The sequence below is a fragment of the Ochotona princeps genome, chromosome 3 (genome assembly GCF_030435755.1).
Source record: "Ochotona princeps isolate mOchPri1 chromosome 3, mOchPri1.hap1, whole genome shotgun sequence".
NCBI lineage: Eukaryota > Metazoa > Chordata > Mammalia > Lagomorpha > Ochotonidae > Ochotona > Ochotona princeps.
In genome coordinates this window covers 40,587,715-40,609,520 of record NC_080834.1, presented here as the reverse complement: position 1 = coordinate 40,609,520, position 21,806 = coordinate 40,587,715, and the positions used below count along the sequence as shown (strand labels likewise).

The 21,806-nt window shown below is 39.1% G+C and overlaps 1 protein-coding gene across 2 annotated transcripts in view; it reads right to left on the bottom strand.

The window, feature by feature from the left end:
• The window catches only part of CYYR1 (cysteine and tyrosine rich 1), a 123,610-nt gene extending 109,524 nt beyond the window's left edge, over nucleotides 1–14,086 (bottom strand). The window contains exons 1-2 of one of the 2 annotated variants that reach the window (XM_004588593.2): nucleotides 13,867–14,086; nucleotides 8,379–8,481 (exon numbers count right to left, since the gene is read on the bottom strand). In XM_004588593.2, the coding sequence (XP_004588650.1) occupies nucleotides 8,379–8,481; nucleotides 13,867–13,939 (176 nt within the window). In that variant the 5' untranslated portion in view covers nucleotides 13,940–14,086. Of the gene's footprint in view, nucleotides 1–8,378; nucleotides 8,482–13,866 lie in introns of those variants that run through there. The other variant, XM_058661731.1, reaches the window with a different exon arrangement.
• Between the last annotated feature and the right edge of the window lie 7,720 nt (nucleotides 14,087–21,806).

Below are 21,806 nucleotides of genomic sequence, written 5' to 3'. Positions count from 1 at the left end.
GAACTGAGTTACTTTCCAGGCTCTGCATTTTTTTAATTTATCGGTGACCAAATATCACACAATCTGTTTTTGACACATCTGTGACTCCTGATATCTGTAAGTCATGTTTTTTTATCTTGCTTTTGTACATAACTACCTTTTAGTTTGTGGGCTTTTTAGTATTTTGCATACATCTTCTACCTAGTCTCTCAAACTACAAAACGTTTAAAGTTACATCGACTAGTTAATTCAGGAAGACTGGGATATCTAAATATTGGCATCCTTATACTAGTCCCATCCATAAACTTCATTAGTCTTTCTTCCCAATCTTGACATTTTTATGCATTTGTATGACTCTAGAAATGCTGTGTATACACTGTTATTGGACTTTTAAATAGTTTCTACTGTTATATTTGAGACTTTTTTAAAAAAAGACTTATTTATTTTTATTACTAAGTCAGATATAGAGAGAGGAAGATCTTCCATCCGATAATTCACTCCCCAAGTGAGCTGCAACAGCCATCGCTGTGCCGATCAGGAGCCAGGAACTTCCTCCAGGTCTCCTACACGGGTGCAGGGTCCCAAGGCTTTGGGCTAACCTCGACTGCTTTCCCAGGCCACAAGCAGGCAGCTGGATGGGAAGTGGAGCCACCAGAATCAGAACTGGTGCCCATATGTTATCCCGGCGTGCTCAAGGCAAGGACCTCAGCTGCTAGGCCACGCCGCCAGGCCCAATATTTGAGACTTTTTAGTTAAGTGTCCCTAGTATTCAGGGATATAAAAGCTGTCATGTATTGATTTTGTATTCTGCAATGTTCGCAAAATGCATTTGTTTGTACAGTCTGAAAATGATTGACAAGCATATGCTTTGTGAATCACAGAAATTCAGTTTCTTTCCAATTCTTATGACTTCATTTTTATTACTCTTCTTGCTTTCACTTGGCCAGGATTTCAAGTGCAACACTGAATAAAAGTGATTTCAGACACTAACTTGTCTTTTTTTCCCCGTAAATACTTATTTATTTATTTACTCTTCAAAGTGAGAGCTACAGATACAGGAGAGATGGATAGGGAAATCAGGAGAGACAGAGAGAGAGGGAAAGAATCTTCCATTGTTGATTCTGCAACTGCAATAGCCTGCACTGAGCCAGGCAAAGCTGGGATCCAAGAGCCTCGGGGACTCTCAAGAAGGTGACAAAAGCTCAAAGCACTACAGCCATCTTCCTCTAATTTTTCACAGCCCATTATATGCTGCTGAATTAGAGTGTGGAACAATCAGAACCCCACCAAGACCCATATGATGCCAGCATCTCACACTGTGGCTTTACCCACTGTGCCATAATGCTGGCTCAGTTTTTATTTTTTTCCAGATATCTGTTGGATTAAAAGCAGTTTCTCTAAATTCTCCACTTGCAAAGAAGTCTTAAATTTTTCTTTATCTTGGGCCCTGTACCGTAGCCTAATGGCTAAAGACTTCCCCTTGCATGAGCCTGGATCCTACATTGGTGCGGGTTCTAATCCCAGCGGCCCTGCTTCTCATCCAGCTCCCTGAATGTGGCCTGGAAAGGCAGTCAAGACGGCCCAAAGCAGGACCCTGCACCACGCACAGGAGACCCAGAAGCTCCTGCTCCAGGCTTTGGATCGGCTCAGCTCTGGCCATTGTGGATGCTTGGGAAGTGAATCAACGGATGGAAGATCTTCCTATCTGTCTCTCCTCCACTCTGTATATCTGACTTTCCAATAAAAATAAATAAAATTTCAAAAAATGTCTTTATTTTGTGTCAAATGCAGAGAGATAGATCTCCCACCTGCTGATTCACTCCACAACAGTTCCAGCTGTGCAAGGCCAAAATCAGAAGCTGGGAACTCAACCCCAGTCTCCCACATGTGTGGCATCACTCCAGTTCTTGAGCCATCATCTGCTGCTCTCCAGCATGTGCATCAGCAGGAAACTGGAATTGGGTGCAGAACGAACACCTGACTCCAGGTACTCCCATAGGGGCTGTGGTAGCAGCATCTTAACCACTGCATCAAAATCCACTCCTGCTGAATTCTCAAATTCTGGGAGACAGATATCATAGATTGCTTTGCCCTGGGAGGCTGATTTTAGAACATTGTTCTTCAGAAATCCTTATGAGTTCCTTGAAGTCAAAACTCCTTCCCTGGGCCCGGCGGCATGGCCTAGCGGCTAAAGTCCTTGCTTTGAATGCCCTGGGATCCCATATGGGCGCCGGTTCTAATCCTGGCAGCTCCGCTTCCCATCCAGCTCCCTGCTTGTGGCCTGGGAAAGCAGTCAAGGACGATCCAAAGCTTTGGGACCCTGCACCCGCGTGGAAGACCCGGAAGAGGTTCCTGGTTCCCGGCTTCGGATCGGCGCGCACCGGCCGTTGCGGCTCACTTGGGGAGTGAATTATCGGATGGAAGATCTTCCTCTCTGTCTCTCCTCCTCTCTGTATATCTGACTTTGTAATAAAATAAATAAATCTTAAAAAAAAAAAAACTCCCTCCCTGATATGCACTGTGTTCTGGTGGTTTCACAGAGCAAGTGCAGCTATTTGCTTACAGGTGCCTGCCCCCAGGCACACTGAGGCAGGTGTGAGCATGACTGTACCCTGTAGGACATGGTGTAGGTCACTGCAGTTCACATTCCATATCAGAGGGCCTGGAGTGGAGATCTAGCCACACCCCGAATCCTAGTTTCCTACTAATGCAGAGCCTGCAAACTGCAGGTGATCCCTCTGCGTCAGTCCACGTCATGGCAAGCCTGAAGTGAATTTCCTTCTCCTGCCTTCCACAAGATCCAGCCCGGGGTGTTGTGGACACGTGCAGAATGGACCAGCACGTGTGAAGCCACTGCCTGACTCTCTTTGTGCCCTTCTTTCTTTCTTTCCCTCTGCCTTTCGAATAAATGATAAGCGAATCAATCCAAAAATTAAAAAAAAAACTCCTATAACATCTTATCTGCTCAGTTTTGTGTGTTTGTTTTTGCTAGCTTTGTACAGGTTGCCCACTGTGGCATAGTGAGCTAATCCCACACTTGGGATACTACATGCCATATAGAAGTATCTGGTTTTGAGTTTCAGCTCTGCGTCCCAGCAAGCTTTTTGATGAATGCCCATTCTGGAAGGTGGCAGGCAATGGCTCAAGTATTTGGGTTCCTGCCACCAATACAGGGGACACAAATGGGCTTCCAGGCTCCTGGCTTTGGAATGATCCAGCCCTGGCTGTTGCAGGCATTTGGATAGAGTGAACCAGCAGCTCTCCTCTCTTGCTCTTTCTCCTTAATCTCTCTCTCTCTTTCCACCTGTCACTCTTTCTTTCAAATAAATAAGTATTGAGGAAACAAACTTTAAAAAGGAATAAGTACTATTAATATCCTTTTAGCTTAATCACCTTAAATATTTTTACCTATACAGAAGGCCTTTGTAAGTGTTGTTTTTCTATGGGTGCTTGAATAACTCCATGTGCTTCATTCCTAATCTTCAGCTCCTTAATGATCAGAAAGTTTCAAATGCCATTTGGGAACACGAAACCTTTATCCTTTAACTCAGCTTTGCTTTCATGAATAGTGTGACTCTAAAATCAAAGTCGTGATATTTATTAGCTGTCTTGGCAAAACTTGGAGTAATACATCTTTCATACTTCATTGAGAAAGAAAGAAATTTAATCCCACTACCATTATTACTTCTTCCTCTTTGATTTTTTTTCCCCGGATGATTTCTCTGTAGCCATATGGTGCTATGATAAATCCTTAAAGCAGACCAACATTTTAGAAAATGGTCAAGAGGAAAAATGTAGTTTCGAAGTATGAAATTAGATTATATATTTCATCATTTGGATCTACGTCTAAATTAGGCAAACTTCGGTGTTTGTTAAACATGGTATGGTTACTTTCTCTTACAGTACCTGGCAGAATAGCATCATTTTCATGAAGTCCTGTGCTTAGCTGGTGACAACAGTCATTCAACTGCACCCTCTAGTTCTTTGAATTCTACCAATTCTAAAGAATACCACATATTCCACATTTTTATGTTGGCTCTACATTTAAGGAATGCTAATTCAACTGCACCAACACCAAAAAAGCAGACATTTTCTTCTTACTTATCACAAAACATTGTATCTTTCATAGAGAAACAATGTTGAATGAAATGTTTCAAAATCAATCTAGTGGCAAATTGTTTATTTCTCGAATTGGCTCAAATTCTCAGTTTTGAACACATTAAGACTTCTAATTGTCAAGTAGTTTCCTTCAGGGTCAAAAATCTCTTAAAGGAAGGAACAATCATAATTATAATGTCACATAAGCTATTATACATTGCTCCAAATTAAATAACATCTCAGCTTAATTTGGAGTCTTCTCATCTTTGTATATTCTGTTAGTGGTGTCCAATAATGTGTGTCTTTCTGTATAAAACATGACATCTTGTTTTACCAGAAAAGTATTAATTTTTTTCATTTTAGTTTTATTAGTCATTGAGCAACAAATACTTGTTAGCAAAGACATATCTTTAGTCTGACCTACTTTTCACTACATATACTCAGTATTTAACCTTCTCTTTTGAGCTGTAGTACACAACCTGGGTTTTCAGACACTGATCATTTCCTTTTGTGCGTCATTGTGTTTGTACAAAAACTGGTTTGGAATGCATTTCCCTTTCATCACTGTGTATTATGTAGATACGTACTGTGTAAGTTAAATTGTACGTTACCAGTACAGGTAAATCCATGCGCCTAAGACTTGCCCTAAACATCTTGTTCTAACTCACACACAGACTCAATCTCTCTCTCTTTCTCATACACATACACACACACACAGACACAGGAGCTTTTATTATTTCTTTTATTTTTTCTCTTTCTTTCTGGCCTTCTGAGGGTGCTTCCTAGGTTAGCTCAAGGAATCAGAACAAATGTGCACACTATTTTTTCTAATGGATTTTGGGATGTTTAAGTCAGGGTAACTACACGGGCCTGGATTCCAGTGTCACCTGCTCAGACATTTATTTTGCATTTATCAGTAGTTGATCAAGTGATATGTGCTGATCACTGTAAAACTGGTCATAAATTCTAGAAGGTACCGCTATGACTACACTGATGTCAGTATTTGTTACCATAATTGCTAAAGTAGACATGCCATTTTCAAGTTTAATTTTCCACATTTTTTCATGTGACAAGTAAATTTTGAAAAACTTAACTGAAATACACAAAAAAAAAAAATAAGTGGGGAAAGGAATCTGAAGTTACCTTCCAGAATGAATTCATATTTAGGATAAAAAAAATATCCAAATAAGACTTCAACTAAAAGATAAAATGAAAGTCAGTTCTTGTGATTTTTTTTTAACTCCTGTGATTTTTTTTTAAGTCCTGTGATTTTTTTTTAAGGATTAGTTTGCACACCAGCAAAGGCAATTGGAGTAAACAGAATTAAGGGCTTGTCAGCTTTGATACTCAGATCTGATTATTTTAGTGAACAGTTGGGGTGGGTGTGGGAGTGGAGACCTTATCTCGGAGGAGGGAGGTGATTTCCTGTGAACCAAACCTTACAATTTATAGGCTAGAATGGTTCAAATTACATGTGCTACACTTTTTAATACATTTTAAATTAAGTTAACATTTTTATTTTGAAAACAAAATATAATACAAATTTTAAAATAATGTGTGATACAAAATATTACATTGCATTTATTGCTTGCTTCCTTAATACATTTTTGGATAATCAAACACACATTTAGTTTTTAAGATGATTAAGATGGTTTATTAAGAGCGTGCCTGGGAGCTTGAAAGAGAGAAAGCATCGTTTTTGGATTCCAATAGAGTAATATTTGGAAATATGTGCGTAACAGAGCTTTGTAAGCATTCTTGGAACTGATTTCTTTTTTCCTACCTACTGCACATCTCTGCCCTCCCTGTCCCCACTTGAAAAACAAACCAAAACTTTGGGTGGAGTTAAGAACTCTTTTCAATTATTAAACAATAACCGGAAATCCTGAAAATGTACCCTACTTCAATGAGGGGGAAACACTTTAAAGTACTAAGAATTGTTTAGTGAGGGATTTACTGAATGGTTTCTATTTTGAACAGTAAATTCAGTTTTAAATATCTGCAGTATCATGCCATCTGTGTTTATTTTCCTTTCCATAACACATTTTTTAAATAGAACACACAAATGATTCTAATAACACAGATAAGTGGATTTACTCCACAAATTCTTTCCCTTAACCAAATGATGCAAAGTTCTAGATCATGTCCTAGAACTTTCATGATTTTGACTATATACGCAAATCAGATAAGGCATACCTGTAATGTAAGAATTTTTAGCTATTCTGATTAATCTGTGTTGCATACATGTTTACTAGAGTGGAGTTGGTATGAGGCGAGAAAGAGGAGTATAACACACCCAGGTCACATTTAGGGGACAGAGAAGTGAACCGGGAGCCAGAGGGCCTGAAAGCCCAGGATGCTTCTGTTTCCATGTTCCCTAGCCCACACACACATGTGCAAGGAACAGCAACACCTGTTATATGGAGACCACTCAAAAACAAAATATGAACATTTTAATAATGTATTTTGGAGTCAGCATCTGCCACAGGGGTTATGACACCGTTGTATGCCAACTTTGCATCTGTGAGTATTGGTATTCTAACCCAGCTTGGCTCCTGACAACAGCTTCCTGCTAATGCATCCCCCGAGAGGCCGAAGGTGATGGCTCAGGGAGGAAGGTCTTTGGTATTTCCATGGAATACCTGGATTCGGTTAACTTGACCTTTGTCTGGGCCAGGACTGTCCATTGAGGGCATTTGGAGTACTGAACATCCCTCTGTCTTCTCTCTCTCCCCCATTCTCTGCCTCTGTGTGTGTTTTGTGCTCTCTGGCTCTCTCTATCTCAAATGCAATAAACACATAAATATATTTTTTAAAGTAATGTATTTTGAATTACTTGAAATACTGTTACATGATAACTGTAAACATAATTCTGACAGTTTCAGAAAGTAGAAAAGTTGGCTTCATCTTTTTGCACTAAATCATCCATGAAGACAAAAGGCAAACATTTATTTCGAGTTTGTTTGCATTTTTATTGAATGCTTAAATTACATTCATCATTTTTATTGCAGGCCAATATATCTTGGAGATATTCTTCCTGAGTATTCCCCAAAAATGATTTCAATTCGGTTTTATTCAGACACACGCTCTCTAGTCTCAGCTCCAAAGATCACTTTCACAGTTTACATGGTGCTAGATTTTGTACTCTCAAAAAACAAAACGAAAAAAGGATGTATTATAAACTATGTCAATGGGCATATCCCGAGGACAGCTGGGAATGTAGGACTCCGTATTTCCTGCTTCCAGTGGAGCTTGCATATGGTTCAGCTTAAGGAGCATCATTTCTGATCACTCCTTGGACAAGGCTCACAGAAGAGGATAGGGGCTGAATGGCTGCTGCCATCCCAAGGCCAGGGGGGTTATTAGGGGCTACATGGCTGCTGCCATCCCAAGGCCAGGGGGGTTATTAGGGGCTACATGGCTGCTGCCATCCCAAGGCCAGGGGAGTTATTAGGGGCTACATGGCTGCTGCCATCCCAAGGCCAGGGGGGTTATTAGGGGCTGAATGGCTGCTGCCATCCCAAGGTCAGGGGGGTTTCCACTGAGGAAGTTCATAGGCTCCTAATCTTCTTAGTCTCACTTGTGTGTTCCTCTCTGGAACAAGTGCACACATTCCAAAAATACAACCTGGAAGGCAGGTCTTGCTGTTCCATTTCCCTTGCCCAGAAGCAGCTCTGAAACAAATTCTTATTTTTTAATAAGAAACACTCAACATAGTCCGAGTGTATATATGGTGTATATGTGTGTGCTGTTGGTTATTTATTATTTTACATTATTTATGTATAGCCTTTCTTTTGCTCTGAACTTTTTTCCTGAGGTTGTTTTATATGCACTATGTAGAAAACTGACATTCCATATCTCAGCTGCTTTTATTCATAACTTCTTTTTTTCTCTGGCATCTAAGGGAAAGATGTAAGTTAAATTTATACACAAGTGTCTAAATAAACTGGTCATAATTATATAACAAGTACTAACTTACAAAACCTTCAGTAAAACAGACAAAAACATGCTGACGCCAGCCTTAAAAACTGGTAATATAATGCCTACCCAAAACATTATTATTATACATAAGATGAAGCAATACTGTTTTTTCCAACTCCCTTCCCTTAACGCAATTTACTTTGTTGTATTAATTTGTGCATTTTGTCAAATTATAGATGAGTGTTTCAGTATGTCTAACAACTTTATGCCAATGACCAATTTTAAAATACAACATACCTAGCATTTTAACTTAGTACTCCCCCAAAACATAGCTGGACAAAGTACAAGGTGTCAATCTTGTCAAATTTCAAGATACTCACGAGAGAATATTTCCAATGTAGGCATAATAGGAGCAACAGTAGGGTGTGGTCCCATCACAGCAGTAAGATCTGCAGTCTTTGCCACACTGAGCCAGACAATCACCTACAACACAAAAATCAGAGAAGCAGTAAAGCTGAGCTTGGTGTTGTGGTGCGGTGAGTTAAGCTTCCACTTCCAAAATTGACATCCCTAATGGACATCATTTGGAGTGTCAGCTGCTACAATTCCATCCAGCTCTCTGTTGGGAAAGCAGTGGAAAGTGGCCCAAGTGCTTTGTTCCCTGTCACCTACACTGGAAACCCAGATGAAGCTCCTGAATCTTGTCTTCAGCTTGGATGAGCTCCAGCTATTGCAACCATTTGGAGGAGTAAACCAGTAGGTGGAATCTCCCTCTTCCTTTCCATGTGGGTGTGTGCATATGCATGTGTGTCTCCTTCCTCTGGACCAATACCTCTCAAATCTACCCTGAATCTAAAAAAAGGAAGGGGTTACACCTTAGAAATCACAGCTTCAGAAACAATTATCCAATTTGCTATCTTAATCAGTCACTGACCACACTTCAGTGCACTTAAATCTTCAATTGCATATCAGAATCCTTCAATATTTCTCACAGCTGAAACTAGTCTTCCTTGCTCATTAAACTCTAAGCTGAGTAAGGCAAGATACTCTTTAAAAGTTTCCTGCACTAAGTAGAATGGAAAGTGACACAACTGGCACTCATCATTGTTGAATGATACATTGTAGGCACGAATGGATGAATGATTTAACTAATTAATCAAAATAACTTTATCATTTTTAAATGACAAAAGCCTTCTGACCTTAAATATTATATCTTCAATTAGCCTCAATTAATAGACTAGGTTCTCAACACTGAAAATACTAAATAGTAATAATTTTAAAATAATGTATATTTTTTTGACTGTTTGAAGACATAAAGTAATATAAGAGAGCCTGCATTCAGACAGTCCAGTTAGACTGAAAGAATTTCCGATAGGTAATTAACTGAGAATAAGTAAGAGTTTAATGTTGGACTGCAGAATCACTAAAGTATAACCAGCATTACACAAAGGGAGAGACTATTTTCTAATTAAAAGGATATGTTGGAACTAAAAAAGAACAAATTACTATTTTTCTGTATAAATTTAAGCAAGAAAAACTATATCAAAAATACTGACTAAAAGGTAAAAAAATATTCCAATTAAGGTTATCATTGAGTTATAACCTGGTGAAAACTGTGTTGGATTTGTGAGTTTCAGATATATTATTAGAAAATAATTTAGTGTAATATGATCTTTCAAGTTGCACGAGTGTGTTAAAAAATCACAAAATAAGCCATTCCTTTTTGAATTCCTGAAGGCAACAGCAATTATTTTATAAATTATATAAAATTTGTGCTTTCCTATCAAAGTTATAACGTCAAAAATACAAAGTATTGTGCTTATGTCTATATATCCATGCAACTGATTTACCGAAAGGAGAAACTACAGTTTGTGTTTAAATCATCTCCTTGTCAAGATGATTCATTACAAATGTATATGATCAAAAGGCAGAAAAACTCCTTCGCCTTCATCAATAATACATGCTTTTGTGGAACAAATGAAATCATTTATATATTCCAACTTCATTTCTATCTCAGAGGTTGACGAACACAGTCGTTGAGGTTTCCCACTGGATTATAGTAACAAGAAATGAGAAGAAAAACAACTCTTTTGCAACAATCTAGACCTCTGCTTAAATCGCTCCCAGATTTTGAAGACAGATTCAGTGATGTAGACTAAGAAAGGAGCTAATACATTGACAATGGTCTTTGCAGAGCATTTCATATTTTAAATCCACTTATTTGATAGTTTTCTCAATTTCTAATGTTCTTATTTTTCAGTTTTTCAGATATTTATATAACTCAGTTTTCTTGAGTTAAACCAATTAAATTTTACTTCCTGTTCTAAGGTCTTTCAGATCATGGGAGAGCAAATGTCCCCATTTTTCTGGCACAGTAGGACAATTAATACGTAAGAAACTTTATGAATGCCTTTCAGGTGACGTCCAAGGGAGTGACGTTGTGTTAAACTCCAAGAATATGAGAATAGTTCACAAAGTTCATGGAAAAAGGAACAGAAAGTTAAGTTTATAAAGGTGGAGAAAACATGAAATTCATGTATGTGAGTGTTCTTCAAATGCTCATAAGAAGCACTTATGAAGAAAAGTTAGTGGATTTAAAAATTGCTTACAAGTTATAGTTTAACTACGTTTTCCACGAACTGTTTGAAGTACTCTCTCTGAATACGTTTACTGCTACTACTGCTACAACAAAAACATGGAGTTATCAGCATATGTTGAGCCATCATCACAGCCAGCCAAGCCCAAACACTTGAAGCCAAGAAACTGGATTACACCTGCAGCAAGCATCTAGATCATGCCCCTTATGGCTTGTAAATGTTATGGCATTTTCCAGTAGTCTTGCTTGTCTACATTTCAGAATTAAACCAGCAAAAAGGCCAGATTTAACTGTACAGCAAACCACATTCACAGTTATAACTTTTCCAAATTGTACTGTGCATAATACCTCGAAGATTATTTGGTTGCACTACCTTCTCTGGCTGATTTCAGATCAGTTCCAGGAAGAACAACATTTGGATCTTTCAGAAGGATTTTCTCACTTGTGAAAGAATGAGTTTTCCAATTGGATTCAGAAGACAATTTTTATTATTAAGTCAATATCCCTGGAAATTAGCCATCTCCAACTTTCCTCAGTGGTTGTTTAGTTTCTGCATTCATTCTTACCAGCCTTGCAGCTTAGGGAATGCGGAGGACAGCATAAGGAATATCTGGCACAAACACTTGCGGAGAAACAGCTCTTACAAGCTACAGCTGAGGATAAGACAGGAAGGAAAGGCAGGAGACAGAAGTCTCTGGTTGAGGCCCGGAAGGTCAAACCTTGACCGAATCCTGTCTTTGTAGCGTGCAGTGGGGGTTGGACCATAATATAAACACTTCCTTGGGTCTCTTTCCAAAAGTGACTCCACAGTAAAACATAATGCTTTGTGTCTAGCAGTCTTGCTCTTATTTACTTAATCAAATGGAACATGAATTGAATGCATTAAGGACAATAGCTCTGACTACAGACAGGGCTTCTACTCAGTTTCTGTTCTGTGAACAACTTGTTGGACAAGGTTCTGAACTGCTTTTGTTTCTGCTGTGTCCTGGCATCCATCTCCATCTTTCACTTCCAGCTGTATCTCTTAGTTCCAACCTAACAGTTATTCATATTTGCACGACCTCATCTCATGGTTTCTGTCTTTACTCACATAATATCCTACTGTACTTTACTCCACTTCTCCATCCTTCATCAATGTGGTTCCTTCCAATCCTCGCCAACAGAATCTCCCTGAGCAAATATTTCATGATCTCTTTTTAGGAACCGGGAGTGTTATTCATCTCATTATTTCTAAACTAGCAATAAGGTTTCTTCCTCTGAACACATACAGTACGCAATGATTGTAGCTCTCATGGCGCAACCTTTATATGGTGATTTATAGCAGCACTTAATGTATTTAGAGAAGACTCAAAAATGACTTTTATATATCATTCAACATACATCACTCAGTAAATATTAGGTAAGCACAAACACTAAGCACGAAAAGGACTTTACAAGAACTTATTAGCTGAATACGTCTTATCAAAGACAAGTAAGCCAACCCAGTGTTGGTTTGCCCTTACTTTGTAAAGGAAGATTCAAGAGAAAGAAAGTGGAGAAAAACTCTAACCCACCAATCCTGCTAGCCAGGTTTATGCTCTTGTCTAGGGGGACTGGAGGACTGTGCACCTAGGACTAATGAAGGGATGGTCACATGTACTGAATGGATTTCAGTGCAGCAGAGGAAATTACAGACAAAAGAACAGGAGGAAGGTGTAGTTCAATGGAGAGGATCATGACAGTGATTAAGGGAACTAGAGTTTCAATTTCTTTTTTTGCTTGCTTTTGTTTTCTTTTGACAAACAGAGGATGTGGAAACAATCACTGTTTCAAATGAAAAAATACATAGCTTTTTTTAACATATAAAATATTAATTCAATCGGTTCTCAGTCCCTCCAAATAGGAAAATCTTACATAGCTGTACGCAAAATAAATTGATGTTATTAAAACATTAGAGAGTGGAACCTCTTCACAATGTAGGAGTGATTTTCTACTTCTGCAAGTTTTTGTATAAGAATCAGAATTTTCATATCCCAAAGTATCTTTACAACAACTTTTAGCCAATCACTAGTTTATGTTTCAATTGAGATTGAAATTTTCTGTGGAAGTGATAATGATGCTCCCGTGAGCAGATCAATGGAAAATTCAGTTCTTTCCACGTGCAGGTGTCGGCATTGCAGAACAACTTACATCAGGTGCGGTATTTTTTGAAAATGAAAAGGTAGATTGTAGTAATATGTATCCATTTAGCTTTGCACAATGATAAATAAATCTATGATTTCTGTCACAGGAAGTTAGTCATGAAAACACTTTACAAAGAACTTTGCTTTTCACCTGTAACTGTTTTGTAAACATGGACAGATACAATTAACTTTATATATGAATAGTCAATGTAAGAATATCCAGGGCTCTGCATCAGTCACAAAGTAAGAGCATCCCGTTTGCTTGGTCTGAAACCTTCAGCTGTAAGTAAGTGCACGCGCAAATCCGGGAGCACAGATTAGGCTGCATGAATTCACACCTGTCAAAAAACTCATATTTGACTATCACATCCAGTTGTCCCACCTATCAAACTCGCTATTCTAAAGAATAAAAATTAAGGTATTGGACCTTTTTTTTTTCAGTTCTAAAAGGGGAATGTTGAGGATATACAAAAACAAATTTAAAATAAATAAATAAAGAGAGAGAGAGGGAGAGAGAGAGAGAGAGAGAGAGAGAGAGAGAGAGAGAGAGAGAGAGGTGGAAGAGAGAGAGAGAGAAGTGGAAGAGACCATGAGAACATATGGTGAGATGGAACAGACACCAGATGTGTTTCTTTTTAAAGTTTAGTAAAACCTCAAACTTCAGGTACGTTCACACGAAATACTTTCCTCTAATTCTTCAGACACCTCCCTCAATCCAACGCATTTCTCCGCAGTCGGTGCATTCTGCTATCTTGAGAGAAAATCCTGTAATTGTGAGATTGTTGCTTTCAATTACTTCGCCAAGAGAAAGAGAAAGAGAAAGAGAAGAGAAGAGAAGAGAAGAGAAGAGAAGAGAAGAGAAGAGAAAAGAAAAGAAAAGAAAAGAAAAGAAAAGAAAAGAAAAGAAAAGAAAAGAAAAGAAAAGAAAAGAAAACCTTGTAAAAATAAAAAGAGCAAAACCAAAGTTGCTGGAGAGGGCCAAGCTCCTGGGTCTGGATGGTCACCTCCCTCGGACTACATAGTCCTAGCCCTGCCAAAAAGGTCCCGTCGCAGTTCGTCCCACGCGCACCGCAACTCTCTGCCCCTCTCCCGTCGCCCTTTGGCACTGACCTGCACAGACAAAGAGCAGCATTAACTTGCGAAGCAAGACCCCAGGACGCCCGGGCAGCCGCGAAGTGTCCATCCAAGCCGGTGGCCTGAGCTCACGTTTTGGGAGCGCAGGGAGAGCTCTGAATTAGGCACAGGCAGAGAGGATGCCTGGCGTTCAGACCGAGGGAACTGCGCTCCCAAGAGCGGAGGGGAGCAGGAGCGTGGCCATCGCCTCAGGAGCCTTGGGTGGGAGCAGGGCTGGGCGCACGGCGGGTGGCGCGTGGGTCCTCTGCCGGGCGTGTCGGGTGCGGGCTGGACTGCGCTGGGAACCGAGGGCTCTGTGTCTCACCCCACGGCGCTGGGGCACGCGGGAGGCGGTCACAGTGGAGGCTTCGGTCACCCGGGCTCACATTTCAACTCTGCGGGTGGCACCAGAGTAGGGCAGGGGGAGGGGTGTCCCGACTCCTCCCCAAGCTCCTTCTCTGGAACAACACTAGCAAACCTTGTTCCTGAAGGAACTCTGGGCTTTGGCAGCTGCTATGGCCAATGCCCTGCCCTGCGCTGCAACTTTTTTTTCCCTCTAAGCAATGGGTGAAAAACGTGTATTTTTTTTTTTTTAACACATGGAGGGAAGTTCCAAGATTGATGGTATTAAATGCAGAACGACCGCAAAACCCAGAAGTGGAACCTACAACTCCAGTGTGAAGCGTTCATGCAAGACGTGTGTCCTGCAGAAAAACCTCTCCATGGATTTCAAAAATTGCACGAAAATAAGTGTATCGTTTCATTTCCTTCGTGAACTTTTTGAAATACTCTGGCAGAACATTTTATAAAACCTGGTAAGATATTTATTGTTTATTAAATATATGAAGCGTTTCTAGTGAAGATCAGGGAAACCAAAACAAAATCAGAAGACAAACTTCCACCATTGAGTGATACGTTCTGGAGTTACTAGCCTGTGCAATTAAACAAGAGAAAGAAGAGTATTTACAAAAACTGGGAGCAAATTTATCATCAGCAAATGAGATGCTGTAAATGAAAACCAGAGAGTCAATCCTAAAGTTGCCATCTAAAATGTTAATATTTGCTTTCCTTCAAATCAAGATCAGAAAGTATTTCATGTTAAGTGTGAAGATGAAAAAACGTGGGTTTAAGTGAGTAGAAATACTTCTGTATATTAAAAAAAAAAAACAGTAGCACCAAGACAGCAAAGTTGCCTCAAGTATTCTACAAATCTGAGAAACTGAGCTCAATAAAAATAACAACATGAAATTTTAAAATGCCAATCTGAATTTAAGACTTGTGTGCAACATAAACTTGCCAATGTATTTGAAAGTGAGAGTAAAGAATGGAATAATTCGGGCCCAATGCAATAGCATAGTAGCTAAAATCCTCACCTTGAACACGCCAGGATACTGTATGGGCGCTGGTTCTAATCCCAGCAACCCTGCTTCCTATCCAGATCCCTGCTTGTGGCCTGGGAAAGCAGTCAAGGATGGCCCAAAGTCTTGGGACCTGCACCTGTATGGGAGACCCTGATGAAGCTCCTGGCTCCTGGTTTCTGATTGGCTCAGCTCCAGCCATTGCAATCACTTAGGAAGTGAATCATCAGATGGAGGATCTTCCTCTCTATCTTTCCTACTGTCTGTTTATCTGACTTTCCAATAAAAATAAATAAATCTTTTTTAAAAATGGGATTATTCTCAGTGGATATTCAGTGTAACATCACAATAGTTAAAATAGTTTAGATCAATACTATAACAGATAGGCTCAAGGAGAACAGAGGATTCAAAGTGCCATAAATAGAGCAGCAATTTTGCTTACAGTCTAAAAAAAGCAATTTTAAAGTAGCAAGAGTAATGATGGGTTACACAATTAATTTGGGACTATCAATACCATCTGCACAGCCTCAAACTTCACATGAGATAAATGCTATTTTTGCAAACACAAAGAAGCAAATACCAAATAAAAACTGAGAGAAAAATATTCAGATACTTGTGGAATTGAGAAAGCTTTTGTAGGGATTATCGTCAATAGAAATTTTAAAGGAAAATCTTGACCAATTTAACTACATAAGAATTAAGACTTTTGTTTACTTTCAATTATGCATTTACACAGTAAAAACAAAACAAAACAAAACAGAAAAAGCACAAGCATGCAATGCGTAAGATACTAAGGACCTTTCTACAAAAATATTAGAAAATTGACCATTCTGGAATGGCATTGTGCTGACCTATGTTCCCTGCAACTCATATGGGTGCTGGTTTGAGTCTCCACTGCTCCACTCCTGATCCAGCCCCTGTTCGTGTGCCTGGGAAAGGAGAAGAAGCCGGTCCACATGCTTCAGCTCCTACACTACCATGAGAGACTCAGAAAAAGCTCCAGGGTTTTGGTTTTGGTCTGGCCCAGCCCCATTCATTGCAGCCATGTGGATACTGAGTAAGATAAGACTTCTCTTTTCTCTTACGTCTCTCCCTCTCATTCTGTGTAACTTGGTACTTCAAATCAACAAAATAAATCTTTAAAAAACGAAAATGATCAGGGCCTGTCCCGTTGGCTCAGGGGCTAAATTCTCACTTTGCACACACCAGAATCGCTTATGTGTTGTGCCACTTCCCATGCAGCTCCCTGTTTGTTGCCTGGGAAAGTAGTGGAGGATGGCCCCAAGGCTTGGGACCCTGCACCCGTGTGGAAGACTCAGAGGAAGCTCCTGGCTGCTGTCTTTGGACCGGTTCAACTCTGGCCGTTGCAGTCACTTGGGGAGTGAACCAGCAGATGGAAGACCTCTCTGTATCTCTTTCTTTCTACAAATCATATGCCTTTTTGATAAAAATAAATAAAAAAAGAAGCAAAAAAAGAGAAAATAATGGAAAAATGAAGAAAGATACTGACATTTTAATGATACTGTTTAGAAATTTGAATTCATAATGTAGTATATAGGATATAGTCATTCTTAAATTCCAAAAAGGAAAATGGAAAACCAAATTGACATGAGTCATCATTTTTCATGTATGAAACTAAATAACCAAAATTAGTCATTCGATACTGAGGAGATCAAAGCTGTCTTTTCTTTCAAAATGTAAATGCACATGAACTTTATGTTGTCTGTCCGCTAGGGATTTTTTCCTGTATTTATGGGACAAGAGGAGGGCAGAATAGATCACCTCTGAAATAAACATTATCTACAATGTCTAAATCCCAACTGTGTTTATATGCCAATGAATGCCCAACCATGCACCTAATCCAAACCAAGCTTGACCATTTCTTCTCTCTCATCTCCAACAGCTAATCTGCCACAAAGTGCTGCCTTTTTTATACACCTAAGCATTGTTAAATGTATACTAGCTTTATCCTCGATTTCGTCCATACTCTAGACTATCAGAGTATCATTGATGAACATATTCCAAGTTTAAACACTACATGGAAGCTAGACTACATTAAACTAAAGAGCTTATTATTCTTACTTACCTGGTTAAAACTGTATGGATTTCTATTTTCCTTACACTAAAATTCAAACATTTAATCCAGCGTGTTTTAGAAACTCCATTGATATGTTCCATTCTGGTTTTAGTCTGATTCTGGTAGGAATCAAAATTACTGAGTAACTAGGAAAATGGATGCAGTCTGAAGAAGTTTCCAGTTATGCAAGGACTTTAATTAAAAGAAGATGTTGGTATAAAACATTTGGGGAGCTTGAGAGAACGGCAAGTGTTTTTGGAATGGAAAGACAATTGCTTCTGCGGGTGAGACTGGATACAGCCTGGATACAGACTTCTGAAGTAAAGATGAGAGCATCAGATGGAAAAAGAGACTACAGCTATTGATTTACTGCTCCCAACACTGAATGTCTGTTGCCATTGGTGACGCTAGGAAGTCGCAGTATTACTCAGAGTAGCCTCTCCAAGCTTATCTTTAGACTCTTTTTCATGTAATTCCACAAATTGGCCAAGTAAACCTGCCTGCTAGTTCTTCCTGTGCAAGACAGTTTATCTTGAATTATTAAGAAGATTGGGAATAACAACTCAATTGATATGCAAAAGAAAGGAGAGATTTTAAGTCAGTTATCAAAATGCAGGAGTTCAAACAACAGGACTTGAAGAAAAAAAAAAAGAAGGAAAAGTTATGTGTGTGTGTATGTATGTGTGTGTGCATGCACATACATGTGGAGACAGAAAGAAAAAGAGATAGGAGCATACGGCATAGTTTGAAAAAGTTTCTTGAAATTAAAACTTGATTTAAGATTTTAAGGTTCGAAGGAAAAAAAGTTAGAGAATGGCCAGATCTGATGTTTATTTTGGATACTTACTGTTTTCTCACTTTTCCCAAAGTTCAGTTATTAACAGCCGCCAAAACACCTCAGAAGTGGCTCATTTTCATTTCTCACAGGGCTTTTTGATGAGAATCTCACAGTGAAAGACAGACTTAGAGCTTCGGAAATTTTCCCCATTCAACATGGCCGTGTTAATTTCTCAGGGGAAATTCAAGAGAAAATTCATGTTCAAACCATAGGCTTTGGAATATTAATTTTAATTCTATATATAAGGAAATGATTTTTTTCAAACCCCTCCCTGTGTGACATGTAAGTGCTCTTAAAAGAGTACAGTTTAAGAGTCTCCTTTTTGAGGAAATACATTACCATTAAGCGTGTGGAATAGCATATTTTGCCTATTTAATTAGAAGCTTCTTCATTTCCACAAATTTGTGTAAAACATCCTCAAAACTGCCCCTCAAAGAAAAGCAAAAGACAAGATAGTAGCTTTAATATTTGAATATTTTTATTTGTTTTATCAGAGGTTATACCTCTGTTCATCCAGAGGATGATAAAACAGTATATTTGTGTATGCTGTTGAAACATTTCTTTTGAAATTAGTGTGAAATAGAAAATTCGCAAGAGCAATGCAAACAACACCTACTTACTTTGTATTGACAGTGACTGCCCTATTGATATTTTGTTCCATTTGTCTTGTTGTTTGTTCTTTTTCTGTACATGCTCAGGTATTACTGTCTTCTGAAGCACTGAACAACAAGTTGTGCATGTAATGGCTCTTTTCCCCATAGTATGTTAATTTGTGTATGTTAGTCTGTTGGAAACTTCCAATGTATAGTTGCCAGGTTTTCTGTTTCTACTAACGTGCAATCTGTGGCGATACATTAAACCATGCAAATAACGTGCTGTTTGGCATTTCCCTCCTTGAAATTCAGTGCATGGAAATGTTTTTTGCCTAAGACAATGTTTACTGCTATGGTTGCAAATGACAATCTTTATAGCCCTGTGGTTTCTGTGTTCACCAGTTGAAGTTCACAATTCAAAACAAGGATGCCTACTGAGTAGGCGCTGTGCCAGAGGACTAAGTGACTGCTTGCGAAGCCCACATCCTTATTGGAGTGTTTCCATTATGTTCTTGTGGCACAGTCCCACAATTATTTGGGGGCACTTTCTATCTTTCCTTCTTAAAGATGTGCCAGTTCTATGCTAAATTTCCACTGCCTCTGTCTTGGTATCAATCATTTCTTTGAAGATTCTTGTTTTTCTTCAACGAGTAACAATAGAATAAATCAGCATCTCATCACTGTGTGTGCTTGTTGGTACTGATGTCTTTTCTTCTGGTCCTTTTCTGCGGTCAGACCTAGAAATTACATTTGTGTTTATAGCTATACTTGCTGTCTCACAGATATTCACATTCATACACACCAGTAGATATGTATAGCTTAGAATACAAGCGTGACAGCTGATACGAATCATCAGCCTGAAACTTTTTATCTACTTCATCATCCTGAAACAATTAGTTCATTCTTCTCTTCCCATGAGTGAATCACTTGCGTGTATTTATCTGTTCACTTCTCTAATTTACCTAAAATGGTTTCAGATTTTGGGGGGGTGGTGTCACACTCAGAATAACAGCACAAAAACACTCACCAAATAAGGGTAAGACTACCTCTCCTTTTGTAGTCAGCTGACCGGATCCAGACTCTTGCTCCATTTCAAGAAAGGGTTTGAGAACAGGATAAAAAAGTCAGCAGAGGAAGAATATATATATATATATATATATATATATATATATATATATATATATATATATATATATATAATACTTCTTATCTACAAAGCAAAGTACATGTTCAAGAAGAAACAGAAGCTATCCTTTTATATGATGTTGCATGAATGCCAGATTTAATTGAGTATTCATAAAAGTAGAATTTGAGATGAAGCTTGAACAACACCCATTTCTTTTTCTTTTTCCTTTCTGCCGGAGTCCAGCTCTAGCCGAGAGTTCGGAGCTCGGGAAGGGTGCGTGGAGTCGGCGATAAAGAAAGACACAGACACTGACACTTGGTGCGTTCTCACAACAGCTCAAGAAAAAGCTGTCCTTTTTATTTACTCAAAACCTCACAAGCTTCTGCACAAGCAACTAATTGTTCTATTTTTTTACTTCATGACTAAGGGGGCATTTACAGACATTCGGTCATTCTGTCTGCACTTCAGGGCTAAGCAGGTGTCCCCAGAGATAATTCTTTAAAACACTGTATTCATATTCTTCAAAGCAAGCCATTATTCATTCTTTAACGTAGCCATGGAGTGGCAGCCAGGACTCCAAGGCCAAGGCACACGCGATTACCTGCTAATCAGTAGTACATTCCTACCACATTTCTATTTCTTCATCTTACCCATTATTCAATGGCAAAATAGTTTACAAGGGAAAAAATATAATTCTAAAAACAAAAATTACAAATATTAAATCCCTCTACAACTATAGACCCTGCAACCCCATAAATAAAACAATAATCAAAAACATTTTTCTTTAATAAAAGCATCCTTAATTCCTCTAGCTAAAAATTATAAAAGCGGCTAAAACAGCTACATTTTCTATGCTCCAAAAAATTGCAAAAACAGGCTAGCCTATAAGATAACAATAACTATATTTATTGTCACAGCAATTTCAGCTCTCACTCCCATCACTCGCATTAATATTTAGGATATTTTCAAGCCCCCTCCCAGAAGGAGTGCTGCATGTCTAGACCAAATTTTGAGGCAATGGTTAAGTACCGAATAAAGTGTTTAAAAATGGCATGGGCTTAATTGTACTCCCGTGTGTAAATTGTCAAAGGCCCACTCACCAAGACATTATCAGTGACATTAACTCTTAAGCTCACGTTGGTGGCAAAAGCCATCCCACAGGGGCAAACGATGCCTCAATAGATTACAGAATTCTTAGTGGGGTGCTTGAGTTTCCATGCAAAAAGGTGGTGAGACTGCTTCAAGGTGGTCAGAGAGAAATCTGCCAGGCCCCGCCAAACAGCTGGAAGCTCCCCGGGCCCTGCCAAGCAGGGGAGCTGTTCTCTTCACACCTTCGTGCCATCCACACCTACTGCACGGACCCCGGCACCTTTCTTTTCTTCTTGCTCTTCTTTTTAGTTGGGGTGAGGGCAAGGGATCTTGACAGTATCATGTTGTCAGGTACATGTTAGGTGTGGGAACATCAGGCGTAGTAATGCTATTACAATGATGCTGTAATTGCCTGAAGGTGATTTTAGCCATGTTATTTTGGGCAGGCCCCAGTTCTGTGCAGTGGTTTAAGAGGACCTGATAATATCAACTGCATGCAAAGGTGTGGGGGTTATGATGGTGAGGCAGGGAGGTGGGGCAGGGATTCTGGTGACATCAGAGCCTCCTTGCTAGCTAGTTTTTTATTTACATCATTAAGAGCTTTCAATCCTTTAATCTTTATGGCAAGTCAAGAGAGGAAGGGCCATCTTTTCTAATTCTTGATGCAGTCAGAATGTCATTTTAAAATGCAGCAATTCCACTGGAGTAGCTCAAAGTTCACTATCTATCATCGGAGACCTTGTGTGACCATCATTTTACATGAAACTGTTGAATTCTGGAGAGACAGATTTGACAATTAGGATAAGTATACATAGGTCAAAAAAGGGAAAGAAGCAATTCGGAGGTGGAAATGCAT